Source organism: Leucopleurus acutus (genome assembly GCF_964270905.1).
Source record: "Leucopleurus acutus genome assembly, chromosome: 19".
NCBI lineage: Eukaryota > Metazoa > Chordata > Mammalia > Artiodactyla > Delphinidae > Leucopleurus > Leucopleurus acutus.
This window is the reverse complement of record NC_139161.1, coordinates 19,792,997-19,813,992: the sequence shown is the minus strand read 5'-3', so window position 1 is coordinate 19,813,992 and position 20,996 is coordinate 19,792,997. Positions and strand designations below refer to the sequence as shown.

Sequence of the window (20,996 nt, the reverse complement as noted above, 5' to 3'; positions counted from 1 at the left end):
GTGGCGCAGTGGTTGAGAGTCCGCCTGCCGATGCAGGGGACACAGGTTCATGCCCCGGTCTGGGAGGATCCCACATGCCTCGGAGCGGCTGGGCCCGTGGGCCATGGCTGCTGGGCCTGCGTGTCCGGAGCCTGTGCTCCACAACGGGAGAAGCCACAACAGTGAGAGGCCCGCGTACCGCAAAAAAAAAAAAAGTTCACTTTCAGTTCCAAGACTTAAGCAGCTGAGTGTGTGTATCCCATTCCTATTACTATTTAAAAGTTCACTTTCAGATGCAAGACTTAAGCATTACAGAACCGCTCACGTGGCCTCAAATTCTTCAGAACAGTTTAGAAACCATTGTTCTGGGTTTTAAATTCCTCCGAGAGAAACAGTCACTGTAACTAGGGTAGGTAAGGAGCAAAGGGGCAAGGCTTGAGGTTGGGAGTTAGGGGAGGATCTGGCAGGACCTGGAGGAACAGACCACAACCCCACGCAGAATTGCAGATCCGTCAACAGGGAGGGTCCTGGCCCTGCCTCTGGGTGCCTGGACAGCCCCACCTTTAAGCTCAACCCGTCTCTCCTTTGCAGACAAGATGCAGCGACTGGGTGCGTATGTGCTGATCTTGGTGCTGGCTCTGGCCACCTTCTCTGAAGCTTCTTGGAAGCCCCGCTCCCACCTGCAAGATGCACCCTTGGGTCCAGGGGCCAGTAGGGACCAGGAGCCACGTGGGCTGGACCAGTTGGGCCCAGCCTCTCACCACCGAAGGCAGCTGGGGCTCCAGGATCCCTCACACTTGGTAGCAGGTAGGAGCTGCTGACAACAGTCCCTACTTGCCTCGCCCAGCCTCGTTTAGCCAAGGTCCCCCCAGGCTGGCCCTGGCCTCAGTCTCCAGAGGCTAGGCATCCTTCCCCCATCCTCACCTCCTCTCCCACCTCTGACCCTCAGACCTGTCCAAGAAGCAGGGACCATGGGTGGAAGAAGAAGAAGAAGCATATGGCTGGATGGACTTCGGCCGCCGCAGTGCCGAGGAAGGGGACCTAGGTCCCTAGAGCCAAGCTTGAGAGCCCAGCCACCTCCCAGCCCAGCCTAGCCCAGCCCCATGAAACATAAATCGAAATAAACTAGCTTCCAATGGATCACATTGTGTCAAGTGTCACAGGGCAGGGAATGGGGGCGGCTGCGGCAGAGTTGAGACAGGGAGGAGGGTTGAACATGCCCCTAGGGGCAGGGATACTGGCTAAGTCTCCTGGGCGTCCCCAGAGCTTAACATTGAATAAGACTCTATAGTGTGGATGGGAGAATAGACGGTGTTATCGCAACCAGAGTGAGCCTTCTAAAAGAGAAATCAATCATGCCACTCCAGAGTGAACCCCCCAGTGCTTTCCGTTGCACTTAGAATAAAACCTAAGCTCCTGGGGACTTCCCTGGTGGTCCAGTGGTTAAGACTCCACGCTTCCACTGCAGGGAGCACGGGTTGGATCACTGGTTGGGGAACTAAGATCCCCGCATGCCACATGGCCCAGCCAGAAAAACAAAACAAAAACAAACAAAAAAACCAACGTGGACTCCTTGCCATAGCCCTAAGACCTAGCCCTGCTGTCCTCTTCCACCTCATGGGTGCCAAATTCCTTCCTCCTTCCTCTTCCTTCCTGCTACTCAAGCGCACCATGCTCTTTCCTGCCCTGAACCTTTGTCCTCTCTGTTCCCTGTGCGTGGAATGCATTTCCTGGGCACAAACGTGGCCGGCTCCTCTTTTTCTCTTGGGTCTTGGTTGAAAGGCCTCTTCCTGAGAGACCTGCCCTTTCTGCTCCTCGCACGCAGCCCCCAATAGTCTTTCATCACAGCATAGCACCGTCTGCAGAGCGCATTTCACAATCTGTAGTTGTTTTGTTTGCCAGTTTATTGTCTGCCTCCCCAGGTAGAAGGGAAACTCTATGGGTGGGCACTACGTGTCCTTCTTCCCTGCTGTATCCCTAGTGCCAAGAACAGGAGATACCCCATAAATATTTATCAAATAGGGGACTTCCCTGGTGGTCCAGTGGTAAAGAATCTGCCTTATAATGCAGGGGATGCGGGTTTGATCCCCGGTCAGGAAACTAGGATCCCACATGCCGCGGGGCAACTAAGCCCGCATGCCGCAGCTACTGAGCTCGTGTGTCTCAACGAGAGAGCCCGCGTGTCACAAACTACAGAGCCCACGCGCTCTGGAACCCACGCCACAACTTGAGAAGAGAAAAATCCATGCACCACAACTAGAGAAGAGAAAATCCACACGCCACAACTAGAGAGAGGTCCGAGCGCCGCAACGAGGGGTCCCGTGTGCTGCAACTAAGACCCAACGCAGCCAAAAATGAATTAAATAAATAATTTAAAAAATATTTATCAAATGGATAGGCGCGTGGCCGGCACACACACTTGGCGTTTTGCTCGTATTCCTTTACTGTTCCTGTGCCTGTCACAGCATCCTACCCCAGGCACCTGCTACTCGCCACCTGAGGGCTTTCAGAACACAAGGCAGGCTAGAAATTCTGGGGAGTTAGTGCCTCCAGAAGCATCTGTCAGTCAATGACAGATTAGAGTTGGAGAATAATTACCCCAGCTCCCTCACCTGGGGCGGGGTAACACTGAGGTATATGCTACTCTGTCTCCCAGAGGTCCCCAGTAGCCCTGAGCCCTAGTTACCCACAACAGTAACCTGCTCAACGATCTCCTTTATTGGCTCCCTTCCCTTCCCTGTCTCACATCCTTAGACTGCTACAGATATTTCTTGTGATCACCGCCCAAATAAACTACTTGCATTCAAATCCCTATCTCCAAGTCTGCACCTGGGGGAACGCATCCTAAGACAGTGGGTACTAGAAGCAGTTATAGGAAGTAAGACCCCCATGATGGGATTCTGAGATTTGGTCCTGCACTGGCCAGACCCCATTGCTGTGCTAAGAAGGGTGTTGATAACACCTGCAGCATCACAGTCCCCTGTGGATTCTCTCATCTTACATCACAATTCCATTCTAGCAATGGAATGGGTCTTCATTGCTGAGCCTGTTGTCTCCTTCCTCAATACTCTGCTGAGGCAATTCAGACATCTTCGATTCAGTTGCTGTATGCTGTTGTTTTGTCTGTCGAGGAGTCATTCCCAGCGAGTCATCTGGCTTCAGGTGTCTTTGCCAGGAAATTAGATCCTGAGTCATAGGAGAGTAGGCATCCTCGTCTCCTATATCAATAAACTCTCCCCTGGGAATTCCCTGGCCGTCCAGTGGTTAGGACTCCACATCTTCACTGCCGAGAGCCTGGGTTCAATCCCTGGTTGGGGAGCTAAGATCCCGCAAGCCAGGCGGTGTGGCCAAAATAAAATAAAATAAACTCTCCCCTAGCCAGTCATTCTCCAGCTCACCCTCCTGGGTCTACCAACCTCAAAAATCCACTCCTATATTTGCTGTCCTGGTCCCTGCTGGTACATATTATCAGGTCATTCAGCTCCTGCAGCATTTGGCGGAGAATAATCCCTCTCTTCTCTTATCTGGAACAGTACTTCTCCACATGCTAAGACCTGGACGTTAGCTTGTGGTTTAGAAACGCCTAAGGGTGGCAGGGGCAAATCTTGAGAAGCATCATTTCAGGAGGCATCTGCCTCAAGGAGGTCTTTGCAGCCTCCAGGTAAAGGGAAGCTGCTCCCCTCTGGCAAAGTAGAGGCCCTTCTTCCAGCCCAGAGGATTCCCGGAAACCGGGAGTTCAAGATTCTTTTACTTTTTTTTTTTTAATTGAAGTATAGTTGATTGACAACGTTGTGTTAGCTTCTGGTGTACAGCAAAATGATTCAGCTATACATATGTATACATATTCTTTTTCATATTCTTTTCCATTATGGTTTATTACAGGATATTGAATATAGTTCCCTGTTCTTTACAGTAGGTCCTTGTTGTTTATCTATTTTATATGTAATAGTGTGTATCTGCTAATCCCAAACTCCTAATTTATCCCACCCCCTTTCCCCTTTGATAACCATAAGTGTTTTTTTTGTGTGTTTTTTGTTTTGTTTTGTTTTTTGTGGTACGCGGGCCTCTCATGTGGGATCTTCCCGGACCGGGGCACAAACCCGTGTCCCCTGCCTCAGCAGGCGGACTCTCAACCACTGCGCCACCAGGGAAGCCCTTCTTTTCTTTTTTAAATGGGGGAGGGGATTTATTTGTTTGTTTGTTTGTTTGTTTTGGCCTTGGGACGCAAGGCTTGCAGGATCCTAATTCCCTGGCCAGAGATCAAACCCGGGTCACGGCAGTGAAAGTGCTGACTCTTAACCACTGGGAATTCCCCATAAATTTGTTTTCTATGTCTGTGAGTCTGTTTCTGTTTTGTAGACAGGTTCCTGTCATTTTTTTCTTAATTAATTTATTTATTTTTGGCTGCATTGGGTCTTCATTGCTGCGCGCAGGGTTTCTCTAGTTGCAGTGACCGGGGGCTACTCTTCGTTGCGGTGGGTGGGCTTCTCATTGTGGTGGCTTCTCTTGTTGCGGAGCACGGGCTCTAGGCGCACAGGCTTCAGTAGTTGTGGCTTGCGGGCTCTAGAGTGCAGGCTCAGTAGTTCTGGCTCACAGGCTTAGTTGCTCCGTGGCATGTGGGATCTTCCTGGACCAGGGCTCGAACCCATGTCCCCTATATTGGCAGGCAGATTCTTAACCACTGCGCCACCAGGGAAGTCCCTGTGTCATATTTTAGATTCCACATGTAAGTGATATCTTTTGGTACTTGTCTTTCTCTGACATCCTTCACTTAGTATGATAATCTGTAGGTCCATCCATGTTGCTACAAATGGCATTATTTCATTCTTTCTATGGCTGGGTAGTATTCCATTGTATATATGTACCACATCTTCTTTATCCATTCATCTGTCGATGGACATTTAGGTTGCTTCCATGTCTTGGCTATTGTAAATAGCTCTGGTATGAACATAGGGGTGCATATATCTTTTCAAATTAGAGTTTTGCCCACATATATGCCCAGGAGTGGGATTGCTGGGTCATACGGCAACTCTATTTTTAGCTTTTTAAGGAACCTCCATACTGCTTTCCATAGTGGCTGTACCAATTTACATTCCCACCAACAGTGTAGGAGGGTTGGGAGTTCAAGATTCTTAAGGGCAGGGCTTCCCTGGTGGCGCAGTGGTTGAGAGTCCGCCTGCCGATGCAGGGGACACAGGTTCGTGCCCTGGTCCGGGAAGATCCCACATGCCGCGGAGCGGCTGGGCCTGTGAGCCATGGCCACTGAGCCTGCACATCTGGAGCCTGTGCTCCACAACGGGGTACTGCAAAAAAAAAAAAAAAAAAAAAGATTTTTAAGGGCATCTCCTCAAATGTTCCACCCATGGGTGTCATGGTCCCATTCCTTTCATTCTAGGACTTCAGCAGAGGAGACTTTTGGGGTGCTGCTTTCAGCCTCCTTTGTTACTCTGCACTCTTACCATCAGGTCTTGGTCCTGATTTCCAATGCAATCTTCCCTTTGTTGCAATGGAGGCCATTTGACTTTCATACCATATCCTGAGTGAATGGTTGGCTGACCTGAGCCTAACATTTTCCTTCTTTAGAGATTCTCTGATGATTAACAATAGCCAAGCCACTCCACAGTCATAATAATCATTGCTCTTATCTCTCAAGTACTGAAGCAATTGATAAGCCAATGGACCCTCATCCACCGGGATCCCATCCTAATTCACTACGGATAAGAATCTCAGTAATTGTGAAGGACCTACTGTATAGCACAAGGAACTCTGCTCAATACTCTGCAATAAATGGGAAAAGAATTTGAAAAACAATAGATACATGTACAACTGAATTACTTTGCTGTACACCTAAAACTACACAACATTGTTAATCAAATATACTCCAATATAAAATAAAAATTTTTTTAAAGGAATCTCAGTAATTGTGTTGCTACAGATCCCACAGTGCTAGAAATATCTGTGTTGGACAAGAATTTCATGTGAAGTCTCTGGGAAGTCCCAATAAGAGAACTGCAGTGCAGACCCCTAGGGCTGGCGAACTTCTTTTAAAGGGCCAGATGGAAAATATTTTAGGCTTTGCAGGCCAAGAGACAAAGTCAAGGACATTGCATAGGTACTCAAATAACCATTTAAAGTGTACCCATTTAAACTATAAAAAACAGTCTTAGCTTGCAGGCCAAACAAAAACAGGTGACAGGCCAGATTTGGCCCATGGGTCATAGTTTGCTGACCCCTGTTCTAGAGTCAAGGGCATGCTATCTACAGAAGAGAATTATTTACTGTTAAAAAAGCCACTCCCAGCATGCTACTGGGCCCTAGTAGGGAATGAGCACTTGACCACTGGACATTAAGTTATTATGCAATCAGAGTTGCCCACCATGAGCTGGGTGTTTTCAGACTCACCACGTCATAAGGTTGGATGGGCCAAGCAGTGATTCAGTTTAGGATGAAATGGTACACTTGAGATTGGGCCTGAGGAAGGCCAGAGGGCACAAACAAGTTAGTCAGTCACCCACATCCCCAGGTCACCTACGTCTACTGCACCAGTGCCTCTTCCTCGGCTTACCCCTATAGCCTCACTGGAGGTTGCCTATGGCCAGCTCATACAGGAGGAAAAATTCAGGCCTGGTTCACTAGGGGGTAGACTTGATAAGCTGGTAAAAACTGAAAATGAACTGCTGCTGAACCACGGCTCACTCTGGGTGGCCCCGGAAGACGGTGGTGAAGGGCTGTCTTTCAGGTGGGTAGAGCTTCACGTTCTGGACCTGGGCATCCACTTGGCATGGAGGGAGAAGCGGTTTGGGGGAAGAACACACACAGACCTCCGGGCAGCAGCAGGTTGGTCAGGGGACATGCAAGAGGAAGACTAGAAATTCCGAGACGAAGACATCTGGGAAAGAGGCAAGTAGATAGATCCATGGAGGGCGGCACAGGGCCTGTGGACTTTCGTGTCTCACACCACTGCCCACCCGAGAGCATCCACTGAAACGACCAGGTGGTCAGGATGTCTCACCCAATGGAGGTCAGCTGGGTGCAATCTTTGGCCACTCCCTACTTGCACTGTGGGCCCATGAATAAAGTGACCATGGTGCCAGAGACAGAGGTCAGGCATGGAACCGATAGTCAGTCCAGCTACTACCTCTGCTGCACATCTGACTTGTGAGCAGCAGAGGCCATTTCTGAGCCCTGGCTATGGGACCACGCCCTTAGGGGACCAACAAGCCACTTGGTAAATTGATTCCATCAGACACTTTCCACCCTAGAAGGGGCATTGAACCATCCTGGTGGGGAGTGGTTCACGTTCTGAATGTAGGCTTTCCCTTCTGCCCGCAGTGCCTCCCCCAGCACTACAGGACGACAGAGCATCTAAGGACGTACAGTGGGTGACATGCCATCACAGGATCCCATAAAACATGACCTCATATCACCTCACACGGGTCAGAATGGCCGTCATCCAAAACTCTACAAACAAGAAATGCTGGAGAGGGTGTGAAGAAGAGGGAACCCTCTTGCACTGTTGGTGGGAATGTAAATTGGTACAGCCACTATGGAGAACAGTATGGAGATTCCTTAAAAAACTAAAAATAGAACTACCATACGACCCAGCAATCCCACTACTGGGCATATACCCTGTGAAAACCATAATTCAAAAAGAGTCATGTACCACAATGTTCATTGCAGCACTATTTACAATAGCCAGGTCATGGAAGCAACCTAAGTGTCTATCGACAGATGAATGGATAAAGATGTGGCACATATATACAATGGAATATTACTCAGCCATAAAAAGAAATGAAACTGAGTTATTTATAGTGAGGTGGATGGACCTAGAGTCTGTCATACAAAGTGAAGTAAGTCAGAAAGAGAAAAACAAATACCGTATGCTAACACATATATATGGAATATAAAAAAAAAAAAAGGTTCTGATGAACCTAGGGGCAGGACAGGAATAAAGACGCAGATGTAGAGAATGGACTTGAGGACACGGGGAGGGGGAAGGGTAAGCTGGGACGAAGTGAGAGAGTAGCATTGACATATATACACTACCAAGTGTAAAATAGATAGCTAGTGAGAAGCAGCTGCATAGCACAGGGAGATCAGCTCGGTGCTTTGTGTCCACCTAGAGGGGTAGGATAGGGAGGGTGGGAGGGAGATGCAAGATGGAGGGGATATGGGGATATATGCATATATATAGCTGATTCACTGTTACACAGCAGAAACTAACACAACATTATAAAGCAATTATACTCCAATAAAGATGTTAAGTTAAAAAAAATTTAAAAATAAAAAAACAGGACCTCAGACAAGGGACCTGCTTTATAGTGAAGGAGGTGCAGCAATGAGCACATGACCATGGGATCCACTTGTCCTACCAGACACCATGTGACCCAGAGACCGCAGGCCTAAAAGAATGTCGGAATTAAAGGCGCAGCTAAGGCACTAACTTGGGGATGCACCCTGGAGGGTGGGGTGCAGGATATACTTTGAGCCAGAGTTCTCAAACAATGCTTTGTCCCTGACAGCCAGAACACGTGGGTCCGGGAACCTAGGGGGAGAGTGGAAGTGGTCCCTATGACCACCATTGCCAGTGGCCCACCTCAGAAATTTGTACTTCCCGTCCCCACGATTCTAGACACTCCTGGACTAGAAATCCTTGTTCCCGGGGAAAGATGCTTCCACCAGGGAGAACAGTAAAGGTTCTCCTAAATCTAAAGGTATAGGGGCTTGCGAATTCCCTGGTGGTCCCGTGGTTAGCACCCTGTGCTCCCACTACAGGGGGCCCAGTTTCAATCCCTAGTCAGGGAACTAAGATCTTGCAAGCCACACAGTGCGGCCAAAAACAAAAAAACAAAAAAAAAAAAGAAAAAAAGAAAGTTATAGGGGCTGCCTGGCCATTTTTGGTTCATGTCATTAGACCATCAGGCAAAGAAAAGTCAATTATTAGCAGGGGTTACTGATTCTGATTAACATGAGGGGTTAGGATCACTGCCTCATAGTGGGGACAGGAAGGAGTATTCAGGGTCTGGAACTCAGGGGGATTCACTGAGGTGCGTCTTGGGACTTCCTGCCTGGCAATAACCATAAAGAGGCAGTTGCAGTAACAATAGCCTGACCAGGGCCAATGACCAAGTGTTCAGACCTCTCAGGAATTACGATCTAGGTTACTTCACCAGGAAAGCAACCTGGACCAGCTGAAGTGCTGACCAGGGAAGAGGGGAATATAGGATGGGTGGTAGAGGAAGGAGATGAGAAGTATCATCTAGGGATTCAGGAGCAATTGCAGCTGAGGACCACAGCTTATACCATCCATCCTCCAGGTGTAATTCTTCTTCCTAAGACACTGTGACCAGCCGCCATCTGAAAGAAGCAATGCCAGGCCAGAGTGAACTCCACATGGGGCTTGAGTTCATCTGAGTGGCACAAAGGGTGGACTGTAGCAGACTGTCAGTGACCTGCCCGCCTCCTCGGCACTCACCATTCTAGCACACGCTGACCACGGTCCATGACAAGCACAGTTAGTCTCTGCCAGGGGGCTTTTCCCCAGCGTATGTGTGGAGAGGCCAGAGCACCAGTGAGTTAATAACCCCAGGAGCAGACCTCAGCCCATGACAAACGAAACTTGGAGGATGCCTGCCCCAGCTTCCTCGCCCCTTGGATGGGGTAACTGAAATGGGTTCTAGACTGGTGCATCTCCAACTTCAATATGCATTGAAGGTCAAGGTCTTGGGGACCTTGTCAACATGCAGATCCCGACAATATAGGTGTTGGGTGAGACCTGAGACTCTGCATTTGTGATAAACTCCCAGGAGATGTTAATGATGCTGGTCCACAGACCACACTTTGAGTTGCAACGGGCTACACTCCCTCCCAGGGTTCCCCGGTAGGACTGAGCCTCCGTTGCCTAAAACTCCCTTTCGTTAGCTTCCTTCTGTTCTCAATTCCCAACTCCCCCACCAGGAGGGCTTCCTGGGATCATCTTCTAAATAAACTACTTGGGTTTTTTTTTTTCATGATTGAAATCTTTATTATCAATGCTCTGGAAACACCAAGAATTAGAAGGTGACTAAACCGCTCTGAGAATTGAGCTCTTATTTTCCAAAATGATAAACTCTAAACTGGAAATTGAACATATCAAGCCAGACTCGTAACAAAAGTTCTGGGACCCTCTGATCTCATACTGTTTTCTGTCCCTCTCTGCCTGCATGTTTGAGAATCCTGCCTTGGCAAGAGTCAGTCCAACAGCCTCATTTAACGGAATAAACGACGTGTTTTCACATGTTGTTCTGGGGGACCTCTGCCTAAGACAGTGGTGACTTCATTCCTGCTTTACCCTTTGCAGCTAGGCACTGAGTCAGGATCCCAGGAACAGAAAGGATCGGGGAAGGGGGCCTGCCCAAGCATGGGCTCTGGAGGCCTGAGGGCTTGGGTTCAAATCCCAGCTCCACAACCAGCTGTTCCACTCTTGGGAGGGTCACTTCACCTGCCTAGGTGTCAGTTTCATCACCTGACGACCATTTATCAGATCACCCATCACCCCCCCAGGGGTTGTTGAAATGATTATGTGTTTAATCAAAGCCCCTGGCACATAATTCACTGGAGCCCATCCTCTCGCCACAGCTTTGCCCCACCAAAGTGCACACGCACACGCACACATTGCACACACACACACACACACACACACGTGCACTCCCTGAGAAAGACAGCAGAGGCTGGGCCAGGTAGCGCACAGTCCTTTATTTCCTTCACCGGCACGTACACGGGCTGACAAGCAACGGAAGCATGAGAAGCACTGTGGGGAGGTGGGCAGATACCAACGGGGGCCCGAGCCCCCGACTCCAGGTGTTTATGAGTAAAGGGTGGGAAAGGGCGAAACACCTAGAACAAGGAAACAAGGGGCACTGAGGAGAGGACGTGGTGGGGAGTGACAGGGCCTTGGGAGGGAGCCTGGACACTCACAGGCCACAGGTAGGGAGGTGGGGAGGGCAGGGGAGGGGAGGGAGCCCTGCACCCCATCCCGGGCAGAGGGAGTCCTCGCCCACACAGACAGATGCTTCTGGTTACACACAGCAATTAGGGACTGAGAAGAAAGAGCTAAGAACCGGGAAAGACGACCAGGTCCCTAAAAGTCACCAAGGACTGGGAAGCCACCTTCGATTTGGGGGTCAAGGGGTGAGGGGCATGTAGTGAGTACACCCCGGGCCTGAGCCCTGCGCCAGCTCAGAGCCGAGTCTGGTAGCTGGTGGGCCTCCCCCTGGGCTTCTTACGCCCCTGGGGCCACCAAGTGATCCAGGCCCAGCAGCCACAGCTTTTGCACCAGCTGCAGAATGAGGGCCGGGGTTCCTTCAGCCTGTCCCAGAAGAGGGTCAAGGCTTGGGCCCTCAAGTTCCGGCCCGGGTTCATCAGGACAGCGGGTGGGCTGGTGACAGATCGGGGGTCCGGTTTCTGAGCAAGGGAAGGGAGGTCTGGGGAGGGTGGGGCTTGGCCAGGCAGCGGAAGGAGGGGCCTCAGGCTGTCTATGGGGCCTCTGCAGGCTGCTGGGAAACAGCAAAGCCTGGAAAAGAAGTGGGTGGACGTGAACTGGGGGCCTGAGGACCACAGGTCTGGCCTGGGCAGCAGGCAGGGGCTACGCCTCGTCAGCTTATCAGAAAGAGACAGCCACCATTGGGTTGTCCAGCCATAGAGGTCACCATTCAGTTTACAACCTGCACAACCTCACATGGCAACCCCGATGAGGCCACCCAGCAGTGACCAAACGGCCATCAGAATCAGGGCAGATCAGATATAATGGTGAGGCTGCCAAAAGGTTATAAACATCACAGCTCACCCAGGAGGCCAAGAAGGCACCAGGACAGGGTTAGAGGGGAGGGATGGGTCAGGGAAGTCGTTACGGCATAGCAGTGACGAAAACGGGTTCAGTGGCTTTGAACAAATTATTTTGCTCTCTGAACCTCCATTTCCTCTCCAAATGGGGATAATACGTACCTACAAGGGTGTGAGGATTAGAGAAGATAATTCGCATCACTAAATCATCTTTGATATCTCCATGAACTCCTCAAGGCAGGGCTCTCACAGCCTAGCACAAGGCCTGTACTCAGCAGGTGTTACTCCCCAACCTTTGGGGCTTCCAGCTGGGGAGAGGAGACCTTAACCGCCCCCCATCACCCTGTAGGAGCCCCTAGCCCACCTTCAGACTCACCCAGGGGACTGGTCCGACTGTGGCCCTTGCTGGCAGAGGCTTTTGTCCTAATGGCCTGGGAATGTCCTTCCAGGCCCTGGGAGGGTGATTGGCCCTCTCCTCCTCCAGCCTCCGAAAGTCCTGGGTTGGCCCCCCCAGCTGCTGCTCCACGACCCGGCCCTCCATGTTTGTTTTGGCTGCTGCCCCTGCTGCAGGGTTGAGGAGCCTTGGGGATGGGGGAGGTGGGGGTGGGGGGGACACGGGAAGGGGGCGGGCCGAGACAGGAAGCTGAGACGCAGTGAGGGGCTACAGTCCGCGCCCCGACCCCCAGCCCAGCCCCAGGAGCAAAAAGGGTGAAGATCTGGAATCCTATGCAAACTCCACGTAAATAAGCATTGGGGCCACAGTTCCCACTGAGGGGGACCTGAGGTGCCTATGTAAATGATATGCAAAGTCCATGCAAATCAGCACACTGGGTGGGGCCGGGCTGGGGTAAGTGAGCGTCTGGGGGGCTCACCTACCCTCACCTTTCATCGGCTTGACGATCTGCTGCTTGTCCGGCTGGCCGGAGGGAGGCCCCCACGGGAGCACTCACCTTTCTGGAGCATCTTCTGCCGCAGCTGCTGCCTGTAATGGGTGTCCTGCCAGTTGGCCAGTTGCTGGAGGACATACTTCATGTCCAGGCGTGAGGGGCCCAAGCCGCTGGCATCCAGGGCTGACGTGACCACGTTCATCCCCGTTGCCTCATCCAGCTCGGGCTCCACCTCTTCCCAGGCCTCCGCCTCCTCAGACACCAGCTCTGCCTCTTCCGTCACCCCCTCGTCAGCTGGCAGCGCCTCTTCTGTGGCCCCCAGCTCCTCCTCAGGCACGAACTCCTCCGCAGGAGCGAAATCCTCAGCTGACATCAGCCCCTCCTCTGCCTCGAGCCCCTGCTCCTGCTCTCCATCTTCACTGTAGTGCAGCTCATAGCTGGGCAGGGAGACAGGAGAGTCCTTTCCTAACCCCCCAAAGCCAGAGCCACCCCTCTTCACTGCTCCAGGGCACCTCCAGCCACTGGGGCTCCTGCTCTCCGCCCCGGCCTGCACACAGACCCTGATGGTTACTCCCCAGTTCTGTCCCAGCAAGGGGAGAGGGCAGCTGGGTACCAGCCTCGAGGCTTCAAACACCCAGCCCATGACCCTGGTAGAAAGAAGAATGGTCACCAACACTGCCTAGGCCCCGCCTTCCCCCAGTAACCCCACCCTGCTGCACGGAACAGACCAGCAGGAATAACATCCCCTCTGCCCCCCTCCTTCATTATTTAACATTCACAACCCATCCCACATCTAGTTGCCATAGGAACAGATCCATTTTAGTAAGGCCCAGACAGGTCAAGTGACTTGCCCAAGGACACACAGCCAGTAAAGGGATCAAGCTGGGACTCAGTCCCAGTTGTTTCCAGCTCCTAGGCCAGTGCCCATTCGCCTCTCAGTCCCTGGTCAGGTGAAGGGAAGGCTTCAGCTCCCACTTGGAGAAGCCTCAAATCAGATGGCCACCCATGGGGCAAACTTTGAAGGCAAAGCGGGCAGCTCCTTCCCAGAACAACTCTTAGCCCAGCCGGCCTGAGAGCAGGGGCTTCTCCAGGGTTGTAGGGCCACAGAACCAGCTGCAGGGGGTTGTCTGGCTGCTGAAAGGTGAGGGCAGGTGGGGACTTCCCTGGTGGCGCGGTGGTTAAGAATCCGCTTGCCAATGCACAGGACATGGGTTCAAGCCCTGGTCGGGGAACTAAGATCCCACATGCCGCAGAGCAACTAAGCCCATGTGCCACAACTACTGAGCCTGCACTCTAGAGCCCGCGAGCCACAACTACTGAGCCCGTGCACCACAACTACTGAAGCCCATGCACCTAGAGCCCGTGCTCCTCAACAAGAGAAGCTACCTCAATGAGAAGCCCACGCACCACAACGAAGAGTAGCCCCCACTCGCCGCAAGGAGAGAAAGCCTGTGCAGCAACAAAGACCCAACGCAGCCAAAAACATAATAATATTTTTAAAAAAAAGGTGAGGGCAGGTGAAGGGGGAGCCCCTGGTCGGCGTACCCCAGATCTGAGGTCTCCTCTGGAGTCACTTCATAATTCCTTCAACATAGAAAAGGGCCTTCACTGTCCCGAGGCAACGGGAAGCTGAAAGTGTGAAATCCCTGGGACCCCATCATGCAGAAAAATCCCAGGGAGAAATGATACACCCAGAATGTGTGCACAGAGGAAAGGTGTTGAGTGGAAGGGGCCAAGGACCAATGAGGCAGGAGGAGGGGCACCCGGGGGGGGGGGGAGGAGCGGGGGAGGGAGGTGAACCCCCTCCCACTACCAGAAAGGCTGCTGCCTACCAGGTAGGCAAGAGTGAGTGCAGGGCAGGCAAAGGTCTGGGGCCCAGAGTGCACCTTTCCATAAAAAACACAGGGTCTGAGATAATCCTCCTTATAGACGTTCTGAGCTCCTCAGCCAGGGTCTCCTGGAAATCAGGAAGTGCTTCCTACGGTGGAGAGGGGGGACATCACCAGAAGATCCCCACAGAACCCCCCATCCATACCCCCAGGCACAGGAAAGGACTGCGGATAGACACAGATCGCACAGAGGTAAAAAGGCAGGCAGCCAGGGGGCCTCACCAGAGGTACAGTGTCCGTGTAGTGGGTGACAGAGCCAGTGGACGCCGGGGCTTGCTGGCGGAGGGTCTTCACCTCCTCCTGGGCCTCAGTCAGCATGCTCCCACGCTCAGAGTACTTCTCCCGTAGGTCCTGCAGCTGGGAACCCGCCCACAGGCTCTGCTGGGATGCAGGCACACCCAGCCCAGACGCCTTGCCCACTCTCTCCCCAGGGGGCGGGGAAGCCTGGGCAAAGAGGCAAGAGGCCCAGACTCTAGACCCCCATAATGATATGCAGGGTGATCCCCGGACTCCACTCCACTCAGACCCCAAATGAACTGCCACCTGCCAGGCCCTGTGCCAGAGGCTGAGGGTATGGAAAGGACAGACCCAGTCCCTGCTGCAAGGAGCTTGTCCTCTCAGGAGAGTCAGGCAGCTGCCCAAGGGTCCCAGGTCCCCCAGGAGCCCAGGGTAGCCTCACCTCAACCTGGAGCTGCATCTGGATTTCTTTCTCCGAAGCCAGCTGCTGCTGCGACTTCTCAGCCTCAGCTCCATACTGGAAGGACCCAAGACCAGTGAACTTCACCCCAGACCTCCCCGCTCCCGCGCACACCCTGCTCTGGCAAGTCTTCCCAGGCTCATCAGTGAGTCTCTGGCAGCTCTTCCAAAAAGAAGTCACGTGGAATAAGGCCAAAGAACGTGGGGAGTCACGTGGCCTGTTTCCTGGAACACCCTGTGTCTCTCTTTGGGCTCGGTCCCCAACTTGGGACGAGGGGACGGGATGAGGCGCTCTCTGATGTCTCCTCCAACACTGACTCTGACACAGAGGGGCCTTGGGCCTCTGAGCTCCATGGGGTGGGGGCAGGGAGAAGGAGGTGTGGGGCCCATGGGGCCACGACAGGAGCAAGGAGCCCCGCACACACCCCGACGCACCGCCGGGCAGCACTGCTGCAGCTTCACGACCTGGGCCCGCAGCTGGGCAGCCTCCCTCTGCTGCTGTTCAGAGTTCTGCATCCTGAGCGCCAGCACCTCCGACAGCTCGGCCATCTGCTGGCTGGCCTCCGCTGGGGAGGAGTGAGGAGAGGTCAGCTCTGGCTCCCTGGGTCCTCAGTCTCCCAGATGCCTCCGTCCACCTGCACCCCTCAGCTCGCGCCAAGTACCCGAGGTTCCACAGGGCTTAGCATCCCTCACTCGGGTCTTCTTTTCAATAAACATTTACTGACTGACACAGAGCAGGGTGTTGGACAAGCAGTCAGCAAGACCTGGCCCCAGCCCACACTGAGCTCAAGACTAGTGTGGAGACTGAGGGAAAAAGAAATCGCAATAGTGCACGTTATGGACTAGGATGTGGCAAGCGTAAAGGGTGCATCGGGGTCACAGCTGCCGCACCCAGGCCAGCCTGGCAAGGCCTGAGATGCTAGGACCTCCCCGGGGAAATGGGGCTCGCCCAGCAGAAGAGAAGACAGGGCCCAGGCAGGGTGTGGAGAGGCCCAGAGGACACCAGGAGGGAGTGGCTGGGGCGGTGGGCAGGGCCCAGATCACTAGGGCTGGGGTAGGGAGGGTGGGGTTTATCCTTTGGCCAATGGGGAGTTATTTGGGTGTTTTAGGCAGGGGAGTGACATAGATTTGGTTTTAGAAAACTCCTTTGCGCTGCGTGCAGAAGGGCCTGGAAGGGTAGGAGTGGAGGCAGAGAGACCAGTTAAGAGTTGGCCTGGGCTAGAGGCAGCTGGGGTGGGAAAAGGAAAGAGACGTGAGCCTTTCCTAGCCTTTCCTGTTGTAGAAGCAACAGAATGTGGGGACTGGCTCCTACTCCGGGGGCCTGGGACGGGGTGGGGGGGGGGTGGCATTCAGGGAACCCAGGGGGAAGGAAGGCCAGATTTGGGGTGAGCGGAACAGCACGAGTTCATCTGTTGCCACCTTGAGTATGCATCTCCCCAGCTAGGCCTGAGCTCCTCAGGGACAAACGCTGTGCCTCACTCATCTTCAGGACCACACAGTGCCAGGCACAGCCTCTGCCTGATAATGCAGTGCCTGAGGAGGGAGGGGGGCCCCGGTCCCTGGCGGTTCATGGCTCCCTCCATTCCTCGCTCCCAGCCCCCTCCCTCCCCCTTCTCAAATAACAAAAGGAGACAAGCTTAGAGGAGCCCCATAGCATCTGCACAGCTCTTTACAGTTTGCACAAAGCACTTCCTCAGCTGTAACCCCTGGAGAGGTCAGCAGGGCCAAGTTTATGAACCCCCATTCTAAAGACGAAGTTTCAGAGAGGTTAAGGAACTTGTCCAAGGTAACACAGCTAGGAGGTGTCAGAGCTGCGACATGAACTCAAGTCTCCAAACTCCAAATCCCAGGTTCTTGTCTCTGCTCCTCTGGACAGCGTCCCCTACCCCCAGTTACAAGTTCACGTACAAAACTGCTCCACACAACCCAGGATGAACATCTGTCCCTCCTCCTCAAGGTCATCGAGTTGAGAGACCTGGAGAGTGGGAGAGAGGAAGGGGCAGGGGCGTCAACACCCCCTGCCCACGGGCACGCCCTCCTCCCCCGTCCTCACCTCCTCTCGCAGCTGCTCGTTCTCCTCCTCCAGCAGCCGCAGCCGCTCCTGCAGGGCCTCCAGCTGCGGGCAGTGGTGTGCCTCTGACTCTGTCAGAGGAGTCCTAGGGGAGGGAGTGATGGGAGTCGGGGTGCAGGGGCTCGGGGGACCCAGTTCCCAGCCCACCCAGGGCTCCCCCACCCCAGGCTGACTGCGGTGGTCTCAGTTAGCTCCAGCAACCCCAGTGGCAGGTACGTGGTGTCCCTGTTTGCGAACGAGGAAACTGAGGCTCGGAGAAGGGGCCGCCCAGGTGCAAAGGCAGGACACTTGCGGGGAGTTCCCCGGTGGTCCAGTGGTTAGGATTGGCACTTTCACTGCCATGGCCCAGGTTCAATCCCTGGTTGGGGACCTGAGATCTCGCAAGCCACGTGGCGCAGCGAAAAATTTAAAAAAAAAAAAATAAGGCAGGACACTGACGGATCTGAGGCTTCGTAGGGATGACCATACCCCCGCTCTTCTTCTTCATCCTCCTCGTCCTCCTCCTCTTCATCATCAGAGTCTGAGTAAAGCTGAAGGAGGTCATCCCGCAGGCTCACCTGGTGTCTGAGATGTAAAATCTGGCAGGAGGAAGAGAAGCCCTGGGGCGGGGTATGGGCAGGGGCAGGCACACAGCCCAGCACAGTGGGATGGAGGCCGGCCTGAGATACGCCTCCCGCTGCCCTCCCCACCCAGGTACCTCCTCCCTGGCCGAGCCCAGCATGGCTTCCAGCTTGCTGTTCTCTTCCGTCAGAACACTGTTCTGTTTCACCAGGGACTGGCCAATGCGAGCTGCCGTGTTCAGGTCCCGCTCTCTCTGCAGAGGGACCCCCATCCATGGGGAATATGTTCCTGGTTTCTGGGATCTCCCAGACAGATGGGAGGAGCTAGCGTCCAGAGGAAAGCTAGGCCACTGCTGGAGACCCTCTCCATCCCCTAGTTCTCCAAGGTTCTGCCATGAACCCACTGTGGGACCTGACTCAGTTTCCCCCTATGGAAAAAGAGATCAGACCAGAAGGTGCTAAGAGCTCTTGCAGCCTGGACATCCCACATCTACCTGTCTTCCATAAGAGGGACCTCCAGCTTGGCCCCCAGAGAGGTAGCCAGGCAGGAACACTCCTACCCCTACAGACATAATTAAAACGGGATTCTGGCTAAAGCTGGGGCTGTCCCGGGTGGGGAAGGCAGCACACACCTCCTCTAGCAAACTTAGCATCACTTTGACATCTTCTTGGGTGATTTTCTTGACTGGTGGGTGTAGGTCAGGACACAGCGCTGCAAGAGAAAGCGGGAAGCCACATCAGGGAAAAGGGGGCACATGCTACCTGCCACCCTACTGTTTCCTGCCCTCAACAGCAAGGATCAGCAACAAGGGAGAAGACTGAGTTCCCTTTCTGTCCCCAATATCCTCTCCATACCCCCAGTAATCAGCACTCCCTTCCCTGCTCCCAGGGCCAGCTGGACTCTTGTTTGTTTGATTGATTGATTGTTTGTTTTTTCTGGAGGGGCCTAGGAGGGGTAAGGAGATCCCAGTCCTACAGCTCGGAGGGAAGAGGAGAGGCAGCTTCTGTCTGAGGCTCCGCCCACCCCCAAGATTGTTTGGGGGTAGGGGGGGAAGCCCGATCTTGACCCCAGCAGCCAGGAGGTTGGCAAAACCTCCCCTCTGCCCACCCACCTCCCCGTCGCTGGCGCGGCGGGCCAGCGCAGGCTCAGAGCGCACCAGGCAGAGCCCTCCCGCAGCCCCCCGCCCCTCTCCTGGCACTGCGGTAGCCTCGGGAGGGGGGCACTGAGAGTGCGCAGATCTGCTGCAGCAACAGGCGTGAAGAGGGGGGCAGGGAAGCGCGAGTCCCGGGGATCTTACCCACCGACGGAAATAGGGAACGAGAGAAGGGGAGAAGGAGGTGGGGAAAAGGGGACCGGAGAGGCGCCGCAGACCATGACTTCGCAAGGGTGGGCGGAGGGGTGGGACTGAGTGCCAGAGGGGACCGGGCGCCCGGACCCGACGGGGACCCCTCCTCCCTGCTGCTGCCCTAGTCCCACCTGCTCCGGGGGTCCGGGGACCCAGTTTACCTTCCTCCAGCTCCCGAATAAAGGAGGCGCGCTCGGGGCCCGACACCCCAGGCCGCCGGCCGATGTAGGCAGCCGGCGTCTTCCAGATGCCCGCTACCTTTCCAGTCCCCAAGCCAGCGGCCCGGGGGCCAAACGGACCTTGGAATATGAAGCGAGTCCGCGGCGCGTCCGAGTTGTCGGGCACGGACTGGGCATTCCCCTGGACTGCCGAGAATGCGGACGCGCGCTGGACTCCTGCCTCCGATCCAGCCTTGGAGGCCGGGCGAGCTCCCGCTGAGGGTCCCGAGACGGTTGCGGATCCGGATCCTGCTGCCTGTCCTGCCGCCGGTACCTGCACAGGGGCGGGTTCAGGCTCGGCGGAGGGCTCTGGAGCGGGATTGGCTGCGGGCGGAGAAGCTGGGGTGACTGCTGCCGGATCGCCGGGTCCCGGCCAGTCGCCGGCTGAACCCTGCCCCAACTCTTGCGAGCGCATGTTGAGTCCACAGTCGGCTGCCGCAGCAGGGCCTTTATAACCTGTGCCTGGATGCGCGCCCGCTGGGCCGTACCACGCGCGGGAGGGGGCGGCCGAGGAGCAACTGGTGGTGCCCGGCACTGGCGGGCGCTCAGGAGGCGAGCCAATGAGGCGAAACAGAGCGCAAAAGTAAGAGAAGAGCGAGGAGAAGAGGCGAGTGGAGTTCCAGCTGGTTCAGCGGACTTGGGCTCCGAGTGCTGGCCTTCTCTCCCCTCTCCACCTCCGGAGAATGGTTTTGCCCAAAGCCGCCGCTTCCCGGGGTTTCGGTTACCGGGACTTGAAGTCCCTAACTGGGGGAACCCCCTCGCTCCGCTCCAGCCAGAGGCTTTTCGGCTGCCTTCCCTGGATCTGACCTGTAAGTTGGGGCCGTATTGTGTCTCTCCCGCGTGGGCTGGGAGATAAATCCAAACTCCAGTACGGCCTCCACGCGCTGCCCAATCTGGGACATCATGATCCCGGCGCTCACACCCACGATGTTCCAGCCGCTTGACAGACCTCTTTCTTATTTCTTAAGTCGTTTTATTGCCTTTCCTAGTGCTTTACCTCCGCCCTTATTCACTTTGCCCACCTCATACCACGGTAGCAAACACCTGTTCTTCCGGGAGACCCCACTTAGGTGTCTCCGCGTAAAGACTCATCCGACCCTGTCCTTCTCGGCCCCAGAGCATCCTTTATGCGATGGCCGCAGTGGTCGCACTGTGTCTGTCTCCGAGACCAGACGTGCGCCCCTTCAACACAGGGAGCGTGTTCCTCAGAGCGCAGCACGTGACGGGATACCTGTGAGGGTCGCCGTAAGTCCTGAATGAACTGTGGAGCGGCAGAGGAGTCCAGTGGCCATTTCTGTGCCTTTGGACCGGAGGAACTACAGGCCAAAAAGAAATGGCTGCGGCACTGATTCTTTTAAAGCCTTGGGATTATTCTTGGTGCCCCAATTCCCTTCTCTTCAACACTGTCAATCACCAAATCCTGCTTAATTTACCTCCTAAATAGTTCTCAAATGTGCCACCTCCTTTTCAGCCCTTCTGCTCTTGAGGCCTCATTCTCTCTTCTAGATTGTTGTGAGTCTATCCTCCCAC

General features: G+C 54.3%; 2 protein-coding genes across 2 annotated transcripts; one reads left to right on the top strand and one right to left on the bottom strand.

Moving 5' to 3' along the window:
* Window positions 1–575: 575 nt before the first annotated feature.
* GAST (gastrin) lies at window positions 576–1,032 on the top strand (the record flags this gene model as incomplete). Its single annotated transcript, XM_082861252.1, has 2 exons — window positions 576–786; window positions 929–1,032. The coding sequence occupies 2 exons, from the start codon at window positions 576–578 to the stop codon at window positions 1,030–1,032; spliced, it is 315 nt and encodes a 104-aa protein (XP_082717378.1).
* Window positions 1,033–12,684: 11,652 nt separating this feature from the next.
* HAP1 (huntingtin associated protein 1) lies at window positions 12,685–19,881 on the bottom strand (the record flags this gene model as incomplete). Its single annotated transcript, XM_082860109.1, has 13 exons — window positions 12,685–13,123; window positions 14,232–14,270; window positions 14,519–14,664; window positions 14,798–15,019; window positions 15,255–15,329; window positions 15,707–15,837; window positions 16,691–16,804; window positions 17,180–17,246; window positions 17,325–17,427; window positions 17,781–17,920; window positions 18,040–18,156; window positions 18,535–18,614; window positions 19,410–19,881. The coding sequence occupies 13 exons, from the start codon at window positions 19,879–19,881 to the stop codon at window positions 12,685–12,687; spliced, it is 2,145 nt and encodes a 714-aa protein (XP_082716235.1).
* Window positions 19,882–20,996: the final 1,115 nt, after the last annotated feature.